Source organism: Colias croceus, chromosome 26 (genome assembly GCF_905220415.1).
Source record: "Colias croceus chromosome 26, ilColCroc2.1".
In the NCBI taxonomy this organism is placed as follows: domain Eukaryota; kingdom Metazoa; phylum Arthropoda; class Insecta; order Lepidoptera; family Pieridae; genus Colias; species Colias croceus.
The window spans coordinates 413,581-431,441 of record NC_059562.1 but is presented as its reverse complement, the minus strand read 5'-3'; the positions used below and the strand labels follow the sequence as shown (position 1 = coordinate 431,441).

The 17,861-nt window shown below is 31.9% G+C and overlaps 1 protein-coding gene across 2 annotated transcripts in view; it reads right to left on the bottom strand.

Annotated features, from left to right (window-relative positions):
• LOC123703478 overlaps positions 1 to 17,861 on the bottom strand; it is a 339,926-nt gene that overhangs the window by 8,493 nt on the left and 313,572 nt on the right. For both annotated transcript variants that reach the window (XM_045651480.1, XM_045651482.1), the window contains one exon: positions 12,827 to 12,962. In XM_045651480.1, the coding sequence (XP_045507436.1) occupies positions 12,827 to 12,962 (136 nt within the window). The remainder of the gene's footprint in view (positions 1 to 12,826; positions 12,963 to 17,861) is intronic.

The window sequence follows — 17,861 nt, the reverse complement described above, 5'->3', positions numbered from 1 at the left end:
TTCAAATTCATATATATTCACTAATAATTCAGTGCGACACAATATACTGAAAATAAATTACATATTTATTGTTAAAAAGTTCCACTTTGTAAGCGGAAAATTTATGAAATGCAAATATTAAAAGGTAACAAACAATTTTCTAACTTCACCTATCCAATGTATTCCATTAATTTCACTTCAAATTTAACGAAAACTGCTAAATCGAAACAGTAATATTCTTAAAGCCGATGTAAATATCGTCCATTTTATATTAACCTTTCCCATGATACCATTTACAGATAAACCGATGTCCATGTATGTTGGTTGTCAGATTATGTGGTGTGGCCATACAGGGCTCATGAATTGTTCGTAGAACGTTCGCAAACGAACAATTACGTACTGTAAGTTTTAATTAACTGTCAAATCAATATTGGAAAGTTCCGTAGCAGTAATAAAATTGTAGGAATAGCTAGTTACGGTGACTGTAGTTACTGTTACGGTGACTTTATTAGCAGTTTTTAATTAATATAATCGTTTCAATAGTGGGGTATTTTTTTTTACTTAGTATAAATCTATTTATTATCACAAAAGCATTAGATGTTTCCCTTTAATACACAAAAATAATCTACTAAACACGGTAAAGTACCGCTCAATCACAACATCATCTAGCCAAAGTATTTTCCTATTACTAAATTCTTTGCTATCTCCCTGTGTGGACGTCGCACAACCGAGAAAAAAATTGGCACACTGCCAAGCCACTACGTTTATTTTACAAACGCTAACCGCATTTTAATGAAAACGCGGAAAAAATTTAATCTGTCCGACACAAGCTTTGTCCGTCTCGTCGGGACAAACGTAATAATTCGCGTATTAACACTCTTCATGTTGTTTTGGACGTTTCCACACGTTTTTGAATTATATGGTTTTGTATTAATGCGGCACTTTTATTGTATTATTATAAAATATCATTAATGTAAAATGTTTTTAACGATTGGCTTATGCTATTGAATATTGATGATTTATGGATTCTTTTCACAAAGGGCAGCGTTTGGAGAGAAGAGGCACGATAGTGTAGAGGGCCTATAATGTCTTAGATATGATCGGCCGTAATTGTAGATGTTTATTCATAATCGCCGTAATGGCGGCAAACATCGACGATCATTTGTTGGGCCAACGCTACCCATTGTGAAGAAGGCCCATTAAACCTTCGAAAGCAAAAGTACCCAACATGTAGTGCCTAAACAATTGAATATAAAATTATTTACGCAATTGTTTACCCACTCTCGACCGCCAATTTAAACGTAATGCCAATTTTTTACGCGAAACGACCGCTCTCAATACAGCGAAATTATTATTCCATAGCAATGCTCCATAAATATTAACAAAACACCGAAATTTGAACAAAGGGAAGGGTGTACAGATGAAAATTATAGATTTCATGGTCCCGTGCGCTGTGTGTGAGCCAACAAATAATATGGTTCCGTAGTTATTGTTCTACATTCTATATTTATTTAAAAATAAATAATATAGTTCGAAATATTATTCCAGGTCGCGTCATGCCAATACCGTCACGTCATGGAGTAATGCGACGATTTTGGTATATTTGAATCTTGCCAAAGTAGTTTCACTTCTGACACATGTGCTCGAAACACACGCTCTTTTAAAAATATTTTTTTTGTTTATTTTCTGTTTATAAATTGTGTACCTTACCTCTTAAGTATTAGCTAATGAGCGACTTAAAAACTTGATTTATTACCTTGTTTAAATTCGGTCCGCTCGCTGTAAATTGTTAGAAGCTTCGGGTTAAGTAATTTAACGAATAAATCAGGTTTAAAATCTTCAGGATTAATTCATTCTTCAAAATAATAGGGTAATTTTATAAAAGCTAGTAGTTATATAAAACTACCCTCACTAAGATAAGTTATTATAGTAGGTATATTTAAATATATACTTCCCCATTCCTTGTGTTAAGTCAAATTTCATTATTAATTAATCCCAATTAATTTATAATTACACTTCTCGTCTTTGTATACTAGTGGAGGAAATATTTATTCGACTCTTGTTAATAATATATGGGATATGAATATATATATGTTATAATGTATGACATTTTAATTAAAATGTTTTAAAATAAAATAAATAAAATAAATAAAAATCATTTATTGATCAATTTGTGGGTTAGGTACAAACATGTAACATTTGGACCCCAAACTAGGACAGCCTGTATTTTGGGGTCCACCTTCCTTAATGACACAATAATAACAAAACTATAGCATAATATTAACTTAAATAATGATTTAGGTAATTTAGCTATTTTTTATACAAAATTATACAAAATAAAATTTAAATTATACATTTTAACTCAAGTTTAGTAGATATACTCATATGTTGTGCGTGCGTGTTTGAATGAGTGTGCGTGTTTGTATGCATGTGTGAGCTTGTGTGTATGTATGAGTGTGCGTGTGTGAGTGTGTGTGTGTGTGAATGTATGTGTGAATGAGTGTGTAAGCGCGTGAGTGGATGTAGTGGCCATTATAGTGGTTGCATTTGCTAAATTTTTATTTGAACTATGTACTGTTCAGTATCTGAATAATTCTGGGTCAGCAACCACTCTGTAACCTTCTTTTTACATTTTACTAAGGTAAGATTGTGTATAGAAAGGCTTTTATTGACTTTTTTATATAAAAATATACTCATGTATGAAGATTGGCGACGAAGGAAACCAGTACGCACACACAGTTTTTGTAAACTATGTTTTATTTATTTATATACTAATTCTATATTACATGTATTTAAATAAAGAGTTATCACTTATCAGAATGATGTTTAAAAAAAAAAAAAAATATACCGGCCGAATTGATAACCTCCTCCTTTTTTTTGAAGTCGGTTAATAACCTCCTCCTTTTTTTTGAAGTCGGTTAAAAAGAAAAATGTATAGCGTAGATAAAAGGACCTCTATTTAATAAACCTAAGCGAAAAATAAACAATAAATATTACCAAGCCTTAAAAGACGATCCTTTCAGGTAAATAGCAAGAAAGTTTAAATCGTAGAAATTAAAATCTCGAAACGGGAAAAAATACAATTGTCAAGTGCTTAAATGCTTTCAAGAAGGGGTCGGGGGTTCGATTCCAGCCACAATGGAAACAATGCCGGGTGAGATTAATAGTGGTGCCGGGAATTGCAGCGGTGCAAGTATCCAGGCTTTTGTAAAATATCCGGTTTTGGTGTGGTGCAAGGTATGAGCGAAAAACTGGTAATTATTTTAGAAAGAAATAACCATTATTTTTTGTGTCTATTTCTATTTTCAGGATCATAGTATGTTAATGTTGCGCTTAGATCGTAAGATTTGAAATATACTTGGTTCGATGCTCGGTAGTGTTTTACTTATTACAAGATTAGTAGTTAATAAGTTTAAATCGCGGTTTATTTAATTATATAAAATTATTGGATAAACGATGTTGTGCACCGATTTATTTAACTATAAAAATGAAAACATATTAGGTAGATTATTCAATACCAGATAATATACGATAGATTATTATAATAAGTTTACTTCTAATGCCTTTATTAATGCCTGACTTACCATATTACTTCTACCAACTTTCCATGAACACCTTGATCGATAAAATCGCTTAAGCTTATAACTTAAGCATTAACTTGAAGTTTATACATTTTGACGACGCGGATTAATATCAATCAGCTTGAGCTGGGATTTATAAAATCGAGTCTAATCCCACTTTCCGAGATTACTTTGACAGATATGTGGATTTTCTATGTAAAGAGCTTTCATTATTATATGACTCTTTTGTTTTATAATTCATGTTATGAATTTTCTAGTATTATTTATAATGAACTAGCTTTTCGCCCCGGCTTCGCCCGTGGTACCTACATGTTTACGTTTTTTTCATAAAAACTATCCTATCTCTCAAGTTGGATCGAACTGCACATGGTGTGCGAATTTTATTATAATCGGTTAAGTGGTTTAGGAGTCCATTGAGGACAAACATTGTGACACGAGATTTATATATATTAAGATGTGTGGGTATTTGTGTATGTACTTATATCTTCTAATGAATATATTTAAATTGTACATATATAGCTATAAAATATATAATATACTAGCGGTCCGCCCCGGCTTCGCCCGTGGTACATATTAACGTTTTCTCTACATAAGAACCATCCTCGTACTTCAAGGAATATAATAAAAAAAGAATTATCGAAATCGGTTCAGCCGTTCTCGAGTTATGGAATTACAACGAAAAGTGGCATTGATTTTTATATATTAGAGAAGAGAAGATGGAACAATACCTAATAATTTAAGACGAATAGTTTCAATGGTAATTTCATCTGAATTCGTTAAACGTTTTTACGTAATTGAGTATTTAATTAGCTAAAATGTGTTATATATAAGAACTACGAAATAAAACTAGTAACGTAATTGTATCCTTAAAATATTGCCAGCTCTTTTGTTTAATTTTAATTAACTTTCTAGTGTAATAATTTATAATTAAATAAATAATTAAATTTAAGTATTAAGGTACTTATTAAATAAAGATTTATTTTTAATAACAACAGGTACGATATTATCTAAAACTTCTGTAAATATTTCTATTCTGTTCTTGATACATAGACCATTCTCTGTGCCATTCTTTCAAGTAAATATTAAGGGATTTAATAAAAAAAATCAATGTTTGCCTTCCACTATTTAAATTCTAAATTTCGTCTAAATCTTAGTAAAGAGTAACAGACTGACTTTCATATTTTTAGATAATATAAGAATGCATAGCTATAAACTTATACAGCACATTTTATGTCACAATTCAAGTTGAAACGCTTATAAAATACAATATAAATATAAGAAGCAGGTGACGTAAGGTGCATTACAAAGGAATTTAGCAAATCCACCCTCGGGGGTGAACTACGGGGGTAAAAAGATTGGGGATGACGTCAGATGTTTATGTGTGTTTATGAAGATTTTTGCAAGCTGAGATATGCATATATTTTTGTTATTTTCTATTTTATTATGGTTATAATTATTTGCTATGTTATATCTTCTACAATATAAAAATATCTCAAATATTATTTAAGTCAGAAGTGTCCTTTGTACTAATGTACCTATATTCAATATATATTGAAGATCTTCATCCTTGAATAAGTAGATAGGTAAATACATAATCGAGTTAATTTTCATTAATAAAATAACAACAAATAAAGCTTTTTAAGTGTGTTAAACAGTTTCAATATCAAACGCGTAAAATAAAGCAGAAATTACGAAACACGAAACAGTTTTCACGCCATAAATAATTTTATAAAAGAAATATTAAAAGTCTAGACTTGATTTATTTATGGCCTAGCGCCAGGACAAAAGGTACAGAAGTTCTGAGCTGCCTTAAGACTGGCTGATATTAAAATATTTAATAAAATAGTAGGTATATATTCTATAATACAATTTTATTGTAATACTAGCGGCGCCACCCGCGTTGCTCCGTTGTTCTTAGCGTAATGATATATAGCCTATAGCCATCCTCGATAAATGAGCTATCTAACACTGAAAGAATTTTTCCGATCAGACCAGTAGTTCCTGAGCGCGTTCAAACAAACAAACAAACTGTTCAGCTTTATAATATTAGTATAGATTGATGACAACGCAGGTAGGTATGAATCTTTCTTAAGACTCGTTCATTCCACAGTTTATACTACGTAATTAACTAGCCAATTAAAACTAACTACATACCAATATTCTCAAAGAACTACGACATTGATCCGACTTCCTAAAATTACTAAAACCTAAGGACTACCGCACACGAAACCAAAATGAAAAACCTTTCACATAATCAAAAACGAACACAATCTTCAAAACGAAATGAACCACACAACAATGTCTTTAATTACGAAACGACTCCACGACGTCAAGTCACGGTGTTCACGACGTGACGATACGATTTGCATAATCGGAACGGTAATCGCCGTCCTAATCTGTAAAATTACGCAACGCGGATCTTCGTCAGTGTCATCAGATTAGTTGTGCCATGGATCTGCTATCTGTGTTATATTACATATGGTATTTGTTCGGTAGTTAGCCGAGTAAAAACCATGTGCACATCCAGATTGCAATTTATTTCGTAGGTATTAACTTTCATACAGATCTAATCAGCTGTTCATGTAAAATAAGTTTTATGTGTACCTATAGTAGATATTATACTTTAGAAAATTCTCCACTTTTGTAACTAGCGACACTTCTAGCTAGTAACATCAAACGTAACTACATAAAAGTAGCTTTTACAACAAATTTCACTGAGCGATTACTACAATGTCCTTAACGGCTAATATAATAAATAACGTCTATGAAATTCTAAAATAATAGGCTATAAAACTAGTTTATCATCTAGTTTACGAGAAACTTTTACAAGTTAATTTAACGAAATATTGTTTGTATCACTTTTTTACAATATAGCATGTTAGGAAAGTTATAAATAACGTCAAAAAGAGCCCACAAGGAAAAAAAGAAACACAAACAAAAACGCCAGTGCGGATTCTAAAAAAAACACAAAATTATCATTAAATTCAAATGTAACTTGCCGGTCCCAACCCCTCGGGGAGGATTGCTTCCGTTAAATTATTCATCGGTAAAAAACGATTTTTTCCAACACCCATCTGTCTAAACCATCCCTAAGTATATATTCTAAATTTAGAGAAAGTGCTGTATTTATAACCTCAATTTAATAAGTGTGAGGATGGTTTTCAATATCATAATATTATGTGACTCTCGGTTCCTTGGTTTCAATAACAACCATTCTTTGTTTGATTTGGATTTGGGCAATGTAATGAATATTCATTAATTTTAAATTAATTGTTTCATCCTGGCCCTCTTATAATTATGATACATGTACCTATTTGAAAAATTCGTTCAACTTGGGTAACGTTTTGTGGACAAAGATTATAAGTTAGAATAATCTGTTATTTTAAAATTCAATACCTAATGGCTCTATTTAGATTCGCAAGATAAATACACAATAGAAACATTTATTAATTGTTTACTAATAATAACATCTTCGGGTCCAGTTTAACCGTGCGGTTATTGTTAGATTAGGACAAGAGTTAACTAGGATCGTGAAGTCACGAGATAATTGAAAGCTCAAATTACAATCTAACTGCATTAACATTCAGGTGGTCGATTGATTTGTCGTGAATACTAGATGATTTTAGCATATCCTAAGTTTATATAGATACTAGAGAATAAGTCTAAAATGACTCATGTAATGTAATTTTCCGTATATTGTATACTTCAAAATAGTTTTAACTTCTTGTGGTAGGTAAATATAATTGTCATTTAGATAAAATAAAAATTATGAATGATGACACATTAAAAATGCAGAGCCAAATATGATGAAATAATTTTAATGAAGGAAAATTTGTTTTAAATTTAGATACTAGGTAAAGGTTAAATTGAAGTGCGTAATTAAAAATGTCACGGACAATTACATCGCTAAGCAACATGATTAAAAGTTACAATTCTCTAGATATCTAGTTGGTTTCTAGAAAAATATATTCTGTTGCGGATGGAATGAGGGTAATCTAAGAATAATATCTTTTCCGTGAAATGTTGTAGTTTATAAGTAATTGTGCTTTATTTAACATGAACTTTTCCTAGAATAAAGATACAAAGGTACTCATTTTAATAATACAGATTGGAAGAAACAATTAAGTTACAATAATATTACAATGCTAATTTTTCAATTTATATATCCGCATCATTGTTTCTCGATAACACGAAAACTGCTGAACCAATTCGATTAAAATTTACTAATCAAGTAGGTAACGTTCTCAACAAAACATAACTTATTTTGAACTAAAGTCTAAATCAAACAATTTCACAAGGAAACATAATATAATTCGCAATAAAAATACCGAAAGCGCAATGCCTTATACCAAATTAGGTTTCCAATACCGATATAAATACCGATACATACCGATATATACCGGTATATAACATCGGAATGTCATGTTCACATGTGGCCTACATAATCTAGGTACCCTGCCAAATGTCCTTGCGTATTATAGCGAAATGAGAAATGTGACAATGCAGATGTTTTTGTGGATTTCTGTCCCTTAATGGGTTTTGGGACGATAATGTATCTACTATTTTATAATACCTTAAAGTTTAAAGTATTATTTATTATTATTAGTAAAAAAAATCATAGATTAGAGAAATTTCTATAGAGTAAGTATCTTATATCAATGCCATAACATAAAACCTTTTTTATTACAATTTACAGCCTGAAGTATTTATATGCTAAATTTAATCCAAATCAGCTCAGCAGTATTTGCTTAAATGAGAAATAAACATCTTGTTAACTAGGTTGCGCTGTACACACTTGAATTTTCGTAAGTAGGTTTTCATAATGCTCTGCTTTCACTTGACTTCTTAATAAACAAGTTTATAATAAACAGAATACAGGTATTTAGATTATTTCCACGTGCAATACTTAGTATTTATTTTTAGTCTTAAATATTTCTCAATAACTTTCCATAAAATATTTTCATTAAAATTAAGATCTATAAAGAAATAAGGAAAAGAATTGAGATAATAAAAAACGAAACATATAAATTAATGCAGGAAATGACTACTCAAACTACACTTTCATTAATAAACATCACAAAAATACTTCACGAATTCAAAACTGTGCCATCTCTTGTAACTATAGGGTTGCCGCTAAGGGAAAACTAAAGAATTACTACAGCGATAAAATAACCTAATTTCAATGTAATATGGTCGTATATTTTTGTTTATTTTGAAAGATTGAACGAAAATTTCATTAAAGCATACTTCCTACTTTAATAACTATGCCAATTACATAAATAATAATCTGATACGATTAAGTTCATTGCAGCTTTCAAAACAAGTATTAACCACATAAAGCTATTTTTTCCTTCCTTACGTTTATCCTGCCTCAAATTTACATTTTTTTACCCTTAATTTCACAACATTTTTCCTTAGTTCAAAAACCTGTGTAGTGCCAGCCCTACCCCCCATCAATCACTGCGGCGCCAGGGCCCACAAACTTCACTATTTAGCGTCCCATCTTATTTGAATCAAAACTTTCTATTGTGCTGCTGATGGGGCCAAGTTTGAAATAAAAAGGAAAGAAGCAACTTTGCCCTTTGTTCGATCTGCAAAATGTTTCCCCCAGCAATGGCTATTGGAATATTCTTTCGAGGAAATTATGGATTCGTTGGGCAATGAATGGATTTGTTTCTGTCTTTTCTAATTTGAAATTAAGTACATACAAGTGTATGGATGTATTCACATATTATATGTTTCACTTATTTATTTATATCACGGGGAAGTGAACAACCTTCTTTAAAAGACAGCTCACCTCCCAGTGTTGAACTCACCTCCCAGTGCTGAGATTCAGAATCTAACAATTATACCAAGGAAGTTCTGCATACCGCATAATAATAAAATACAATAAATAAGTTACTTAATTTCTTAGTTACATAAGTATTTCGTTAGATTTTATTTTGATATTTCACATGAGAATGCAATTAATGTTTTTCAACATTTATGTGGATTTCATCTCTACTGTTACGAATAAAGCGAACAACAGTTAAAAATATCATTCATTCGCTATGTAAATACTCGCATCCTTTAATTTATATGTATGTACCATTGTACGTCACGAATCATTAACCCGGTGTCGATTAAATCGATATTATCTCACAGCAGTCCGATTCTATCAGTCGATAGTCGATTATTCGAGATATCCTGGAATAGACTTGCCTATAGGATTATTTTGGAATTAATCCAGAAGTGAAGTCTATTGTGAAATGTAGGTTTAAAAGCTTCACTGTTTTGGGATATAGTGTGTTTGTTTGCTATACTTTTAAAGCCTATAATCGATACTAATACTATAGAAGAACGTGTTTTTGTAACAGTAATCTATAAAAGCGAAGCGGTACTAAAACGAAATTTAATGGTTGCAAAAATGACAAAAATATGCCTTATTACTTATTAGTTACCTATTTTTAAGAATAGTTATGCGACGTTTTCGCTAGTGAGTTACATATTTTTTAACTTTATTTAAAGAGCTTAATCACAAAATGATTATGTCGCTCAGGCACACATACTTATCACTACATAGCATAAAAGAAAGTCGCTTTCTCTGTCCCTATGACCCTTTGTATGCTTAAATCTTTAAAACTACGCAACGGATTTTGATGCGGTTTTTTTTAATAGATAGAATGATTCAAGAGGAAGGTTTTAGTATATAATTTATTAGGTTTTAGACAAAGCGGGCGAAGCCGCGGACGGTAAGCTAGTAAGTTATAAGTAATAATATAATATTTACACGCTAATACATTTTTCTAAAATGGCGAAAGACATGTATCTAAAATCACGTATGAAAATGTACAAAATACACGAAGTATAAAGGTTTTAATTACGTATGTTGCAATTTAGGATTGTTATAAAACTTCAAATCATTAAAATTTAAAATAATCTTGTTAGGAAAGTATTAAAAATGATTCAACATTTAGCCAATATAACCCGATGACAATTTGAAATAATGAAATGTTTAAATATCAAGGCTAATGCGAATAAGTTGCAAATAAGTTACAAGTATGCAAGCAATAAGTAACTTATGCTAATCGAGATGCTCTTAGGAAATATTATTTTGTGCAAATGGCTCTCGTTATATTAGCGGGTTTATTATTTTAATTGTGAGGCGGAATGTTTATTCGTTTTTGGGGTTCCGTTGTAACAACATTCTAGCTGTGTATATTTTTTTTTTGTTTTACAAATTGTAGGAATTAATTCTTGTACATCAAAGTACATACTTACTCGTATTTGGTATCTTTTTAAAACATGATAATATCTCACAGACAACCTATTATAATAGTTTCGTATTAAATACAGACACCTAATAAAGATTAAAAATTACATATAAATGTTTCTAAACAGGTGTGTTATGAAATCTTGTCATACCGGCTTTACCGATATGAGCAAAAATATGTATTGGCCATTTTTAGTTTGAATTTGTTACGGAAGAACTTGCCAAATATGTAGGACTTAACTATAGGAACCATATCTATATTTCTCTTGTCGGTCCCTCATGTCTGAGGATCGTGGTCAGCATCAGGGTTGCATCTGGAGCGGATGATTTGCCTCCACCGGTCTCTGTCCATGGCGTCTCTTACGACCGTGTAAAAATTAGTGGCAGATGAGTTGATGATATCTATATAATTAATGTGAAAGTTACTGTTTATTTGCTATTTAACAAATTACAACTGAACTGAGGAACGAATATTTGAAAGATATTATTTGAGAAAGATCTTTTGGAACCTTCACACGCGTCTGAAGTACGATAAAATATATAGATACATGATATACCTATTATATTATATTGTTACTTACTGATGTTTTCCTACATAATACATAATTCATTTGTACCAACAAACCAAAAAAAAGTTTAATATGTAGTATGTACACAGATTCGGTAATCGCCGGTGGTCGTCCCGATTTAACACCGTTACAAGTCGAGTAACCGTTTAAATCCAACAAATAAACATTAGAGCGCATCAAAAAGTCATTTTACGACATCAACAATAAATGATACAGCCGTTTGGACACACTGTACGTACGTACGTTTTTACAGCCCGTTCAACGACTCGGAAGGGATCCAACTTTACGCCCAGTAAACGATTATTTAACTTTAAGAGGCACTAACTAAAATTTACGATTACAATTAATTTCATTCAGGGAATTGCCGAAGAGCCAATTATTAAAATTGCTCGTAGCCAAAAATTATACTCAACAGTTTTGATCGTTAAAATTTGAATATCGGCGGTGTTTAAAAAGTCTTGATACTTTAATTCGGTTGATGTAAAAATTACGGTTAATTCTATTGCAATTGTCTCGGAAGTCGCTTTCGAGTGAACAATCCGATTGTCATTGAAACTTTTTGACGTTGAAGTGGGAAGTATAAAGTTTAATTAGGGCTGTGTCATTAAAATTTAACTAATTTACGGAATCTTTGTTAGATACGCTTTGAGGCATAATTGTTTCTGACATGTATTAGGTTTCTACTTTTCTCTGTGTATACTCTAAATATTTAATACTTACTAAAATTTTCTAGATATATGTATTAAAACATTAGTGAAACTTATCTACTTAAAAGAAACAAATAATAACATTTAAAATTATTATTTACGGATAAGTACAAGTTAAAAGTTCTCCGATATGCAATAAAAACATACAAAGGTATAAAGAGCATCCTAAACTAAAATATAAATTTAGGTAAAACTTTTCACATCCTCGTCTTGAATTGAAAATGAGAGCGTTGTATAATAAGATGTAAACACATCACGAAGAAGTTATTATATTTATCTCGTGAAGTAACTTTTAACTGCTAAGACATGTATCATTAAAACAACAGAAATGTAACATGAATAAGGATTAGAAATTCCCGTCTTCCGTTCAAAAAGGGTTATTATGTATCTAGGTAATTATTCGCAAATGTATGTGGACATATATTATCGTGAACGTGTATATTGTATACAAAGACAATTGTGTTCGAATTACATGGTCATTGAACCGGTAAATATATTATGTGCTTCATAGCTGTTTAGTGTTTACGTAAGGCTATATGTATATTCTATACCCAACGGTACATTGAAAAATTAAGAAAGAAAAGATTAGGTACAGTTATAGGTATCTATGTAAGTACTATTAAAGGTATTAAACTACTTACAAGAAAGTAGATTCATACGTTAACTACAGTTTGTTCAAAAACATAGTTAAATAAAAAAAGTTTACGCAAATGCGGGTAGTCAAACAAAATAGCTTACCTCGGCTTATGATACGTTGGATTGCTGTTAGTCTTGAGTATGTCGGCGTTGGGGACGGACGTCGGCAGTGCGTGCTCTCGCTCCAACTCGCTCTCATAGCTCTCTAGTGGGACGTGCTTGCCGGGCAAGGGGTCCGCTGTGGACAAATAAAAAATAAAATTTTTGTATTTAAATGAAGTAATTAAAAAAAATATAGACACTGTACTTTATTTAACACACACATACAGAAGAAAAAAGGGAGAAACATAGCTTATAAGCTAATTACAGATAGGCACTTAAACGAACTATAGTGCAATATCTAGATATTATGAACTTATATAAAGAACGTTTTATACACAATTAAATAAGATACAATAAATATAAGACGAAAATAAATTATGCATCGCGTAGAAGATTGCTATATTGAAGATACTTGACTTATTCCATAAGTAATAAATTCAACATAAAGAAAATTAATTCAAGAATCAAGATTATTACAACAAAAGGTACGCTTTGAAGAGAGGAAACCACGCCAAGTGGTATCTTTGTTTACAATACCAATGCAAATTTATAACAATAATACTTCGTTTTGAAATATTGATTCCTTTAGTTCAACAGTTTCCGGTGAATCACATAAATCATTATTAAGTTTGAGATATCACTTTACGATCGCAGTATTCGAGCGAGTGGGTAACTGCAAATCTATACTGATAAACTATGATATCTACATGTTACCTCTTATTAAATTATTATTAAACACTGTTGTACACAGTATAGCAGTAGGTACCTACTAGTATCTATACTAATATTATAAATCCAAAGAGTTTGTTTGTTTGAACGCGCTAATCTCAAGAACTACTGCTCCGATTTGAAAAATTCTTTCGGTGCTGGATAGCCCATTTATCGAGGAAGGCTATAGCCTATAGCGCTATATCATCACGCTAAGACCAACAGAAGCGGAGCCACGCAGGTGAAACCGAGGAGCGCAGCTAGTATAGTAGATATATTTTAGTATCTAATATTATAAAAGTTCAAAAATGTTTGTTTTTAAAGATAAAACGGCTAAATAGTACTGACTGAATTTCATTAACAGGTCGTAGTTTACGTTGCGGTTAATTTAATTTTCAACGCCGATGACAAGACAGGAAAATTAATAAAAACTCGCTAAGTCAGGAAAGGCGTGAAAGATTAACAAATAGACAAACAATCATAATTTAATATTAAATTGATCTTTAGTTCAATCGCGTTCTCTACGAAAATATATTTATTATATTATTTTTATTGCATTTAGGATGTTGATCTATTGCAAGCGAAAAATTGTCAGTATTGGAACTCGAATTTTTGCTACAGCAAAACCACAAAATCAAACAAATTAAAAAAATACACAACTCTCTCAATCATATTACCCTACGGCCTACACTAACCGTTAGAATGTACACAAAATATCAAACTTCATACAGTTATGTACTATTACAAACAATGATATCAAAACTAGTTTAGAAGTAGGTCATTGAACAAAGAGTACTAAGTTTGTATGTATGTTTATGTTAGAGCTTATCAGTCAATCGGATGACCCGTGGGAACGCGTTGTTTTGATTAAATACTTCTCGGTATTTGTGATATTTAACTCCGTGTTATGTTAGTAGGCGGTTTTCGTGTAAGTTTACATTGTAACGGCTAAACAGAATTTAAAAAAATGAGTATATAATATATTATATAACGTAGTGTGACTTTTTACTGATTTATAATTACCTAAATTTTTTATTGCATTTTTAACCTAAACTTTCGTTAAGGGAATTAACTAAATACTACCATGTAAAAAATGCTTAAAGCCCATATAATTCGAATTTTTATCAGGAAATGTAATTACATTAACTATTATTTTAATTTACATAAGTGAAGGAATTCCTTCACTTATAAATATTTTTGATCTTTTTCCCTAGATTTTATTTAATAAGCAACAATTGAAAAATTCCCCTATTTTCATGACGAATCCAATACATTAGTCACCAGTTATTTAGTGCATGTAATTTACAGCATGCTCATTATGACGTCACGGCTAGTGTTGACCGTTTATCGATAACGGTTGTCGATAAGTGGAGGGTGAAATTGATTGGTTTAAGTTTAATGTAGGCCGTAGGGTTTTATGGATAATTCGATTTTAAATTTGGTTACGCTTGAATTTTGTCGTATTTTTCCTGATTTTGTATTGAATTAAGAATACATGTTGCAGATTTAATTGCATTAGGGAAAATATGTCGAAAAATGTTTATTTACCTACTTTTAGGTACCTAATCAAAGAGCTAATTTACTAAAACACTTCGCAAATTAAACTTAGCTTTGCTTAACTATTTACTCCAATATATTTTACCAAGAACAAAAAGTATAAAATCTCCACAAAACTACCCCCAACACTTACGAATTTCAAATCAATATCCGTTAAACGCTTAACATTCGTGAATATTCTGGCAATAAGAAAAATATACAATTTGGCGCGAAAGCGAAGCAATTTTGGCGCCTTTCGCAAGCTGCAATGGCTGACAGCCGTCGCGGTTTGATATTGGCGGAAAGTTTTAAGCGGAACAGATGCCCACAATAATATTAAACATGGATTTAAACTTGTTAAACTTGTTAAAATTGTTAAACTGAGGGTTTGGTGCAGATTGTAGGATAGGTTATGCATTGCCACAGAATACTTAATACGCTAGTATTGCTGTGTGCAGATTTGTACATAAAAGGTACAAAAAAAATATAGAAGTATGTACTGTATTAAGTCCTAATAAATTCTAGATATGAAAAATTACATGTCTATTAAAATTACATATGTGTAACTACAGATTCTGCCGGCTCATGTAAAATAGTAAGTACTTATAGATGAAAAAATAATTGATGTTTGAGTTTGAGTGGTACCTACATATTTATGTGGAAGTGGGTAGTTATATTTATCTTTTACAAAAATCTATTCAGCCAATCTAAGATTCGATAACCGTAGATGATGATATCCTGTACAAACAGTATTTCTACGAAGAGAGCGAAGCGTGCTAAAGCTATCGAATAAAGAAAATTTCATCACGTGAAATGCCGTAACCGAATCTAACGATTTCACGGCCCAGTTCCGCGCCACAATTATCGAATAATCGGTACAAACATCTGGAACATCGGTAAAAAGTCAAATTGTATCGGTAAATAGTAATTTCATAGTCAACGCGGTGTATGAATCAGTATTGAGTCACAAGTTTTGTGCATTCTATTTGCGTATTACCTGTACACTTGTACAGTCATTGCATCGGAAATTGTTTAGTGGGAAAGTATCTACATATATGTACATATTATATTCAATTAAATACATTTTTGAGTTTCAATTATGTATTGTGAATGCAAGATTTAACTACAACATATAATGTAGATATCTATAATCTAGTATGGAATAACACAATAGTTCTTCTTTATGAATATTTATATTAGTAAAGGTATATAATATAAAGGAGTTGCTAGTTTTCGATATCTGGGTTGCACTATAACTGACTCACATTCCAGGGAGGATGAAATTAATATCCGTATCCAAAATACCCTGAAATGTGGCGCAGCTTTGCATAAGGTGCTCGCGTCCAGGCTTCTGAGCAAAAACACCAAATTACGTATAACTATACAAAACGGTCATAAGACCAATACTTATGTATGGGTGTGAAGCCTGGACCCTGACCCAGAATGAAGAACGCAAGCTTTTAGTCGCCGAAAGAGGGCTTCTTCGCAAGATCTTTGGTCCCACCAGACGAGAGGACGGAAGCTGGAGAGTCCGAACAAATGCCGAACTTGAAAAACTAATGGCCGAGCCAAATATACTTGGAGAAATAAAAGCACAACGGCTCCGTTGGCTCGGTCATGTAGAAAGAATGGGTGAGGAACGAGGACTGAAGAGGGCATACTTGGGGCGACCCCTGGGCCGACGGCCGGTTGGACGACCTAAGTATCGCTGGCGCGATCGAGTAGAGGTGGACCTGCGCGTGCTACGAGCCAACAATAATTGGCAAGATACCGCTCAGGACCGGGGAAGATGGAGAGTTCTCGTCTCAGAGGCCAAGACCCACTTTGGGGTTTCAGCGCCAGAGGAGTAAGTAAGTATATAATATACCTACTTAGGTATAGGTACATATAGAATATAGATAGATATTAGATTGTTATTCATTCAATTAATCCTCTATTAATATTAATAGACTTCAAGAACAGCTTTCAATTACTGACTTTCACATACACCACAAAAAATTCATCAAGAGTAACAAAAACTAATAATTACGATATTAACATGAAATCGAATACAATAAAGCGCTGAGTCACCGCTCTCCGCCCGCACCGTACAGCGGAACACTTCAATTAAAGCGCAGACAGCGCTGTTTTCGCTTACTAATTGAAACTTATCAATAATTGTATAATTCGTTCCACAATTGATTGATTCAAAACTGGCCGAAACTTTACTGATTCCAATTTAAGATTACGTAGAAATTCGTAGTTTTCGTTCAAAGCCTACTTTCGAAAATCCAATCTTGTCTTAAAGTGATTCTCAAACAAACATATCAACATTTTATGCGCTTTACATTACCATTAGGTACATATTAATTTACTGAACCTTATTTTTTTCTTTAGCTATAATTACAGATACAAGAACGGATGAACTTATTCCGAGAAATTTTATCACACATTCAAAGATCATCATATAATAACGAAATCTACACTAATATTATAAAGAGGAAAACTTTGTTTGTTTGTTTGATTGTATAGGCTATAATAGGCTCATAAACTACTGGACCGATTTTGATGAAATTTGGCACAGACAATCTTTAAACCCTGAGAAAGAAAATGGGCTACCTTTTATTGCGAAATATGTACCACGGGCGAAGCCGAAGCGGACCGCTAGTAACTTATAAAATAAATAACTACAAGTTAAATTCAGAGGAAAAAGCGCTGACGGAAAAATTCAAATACCCGCCATCTCCTGAAATATTCGGATCCCATTTGCTTGTGAGATGGCTACGTAAATTATTTGTGGAGTTGCTACGTT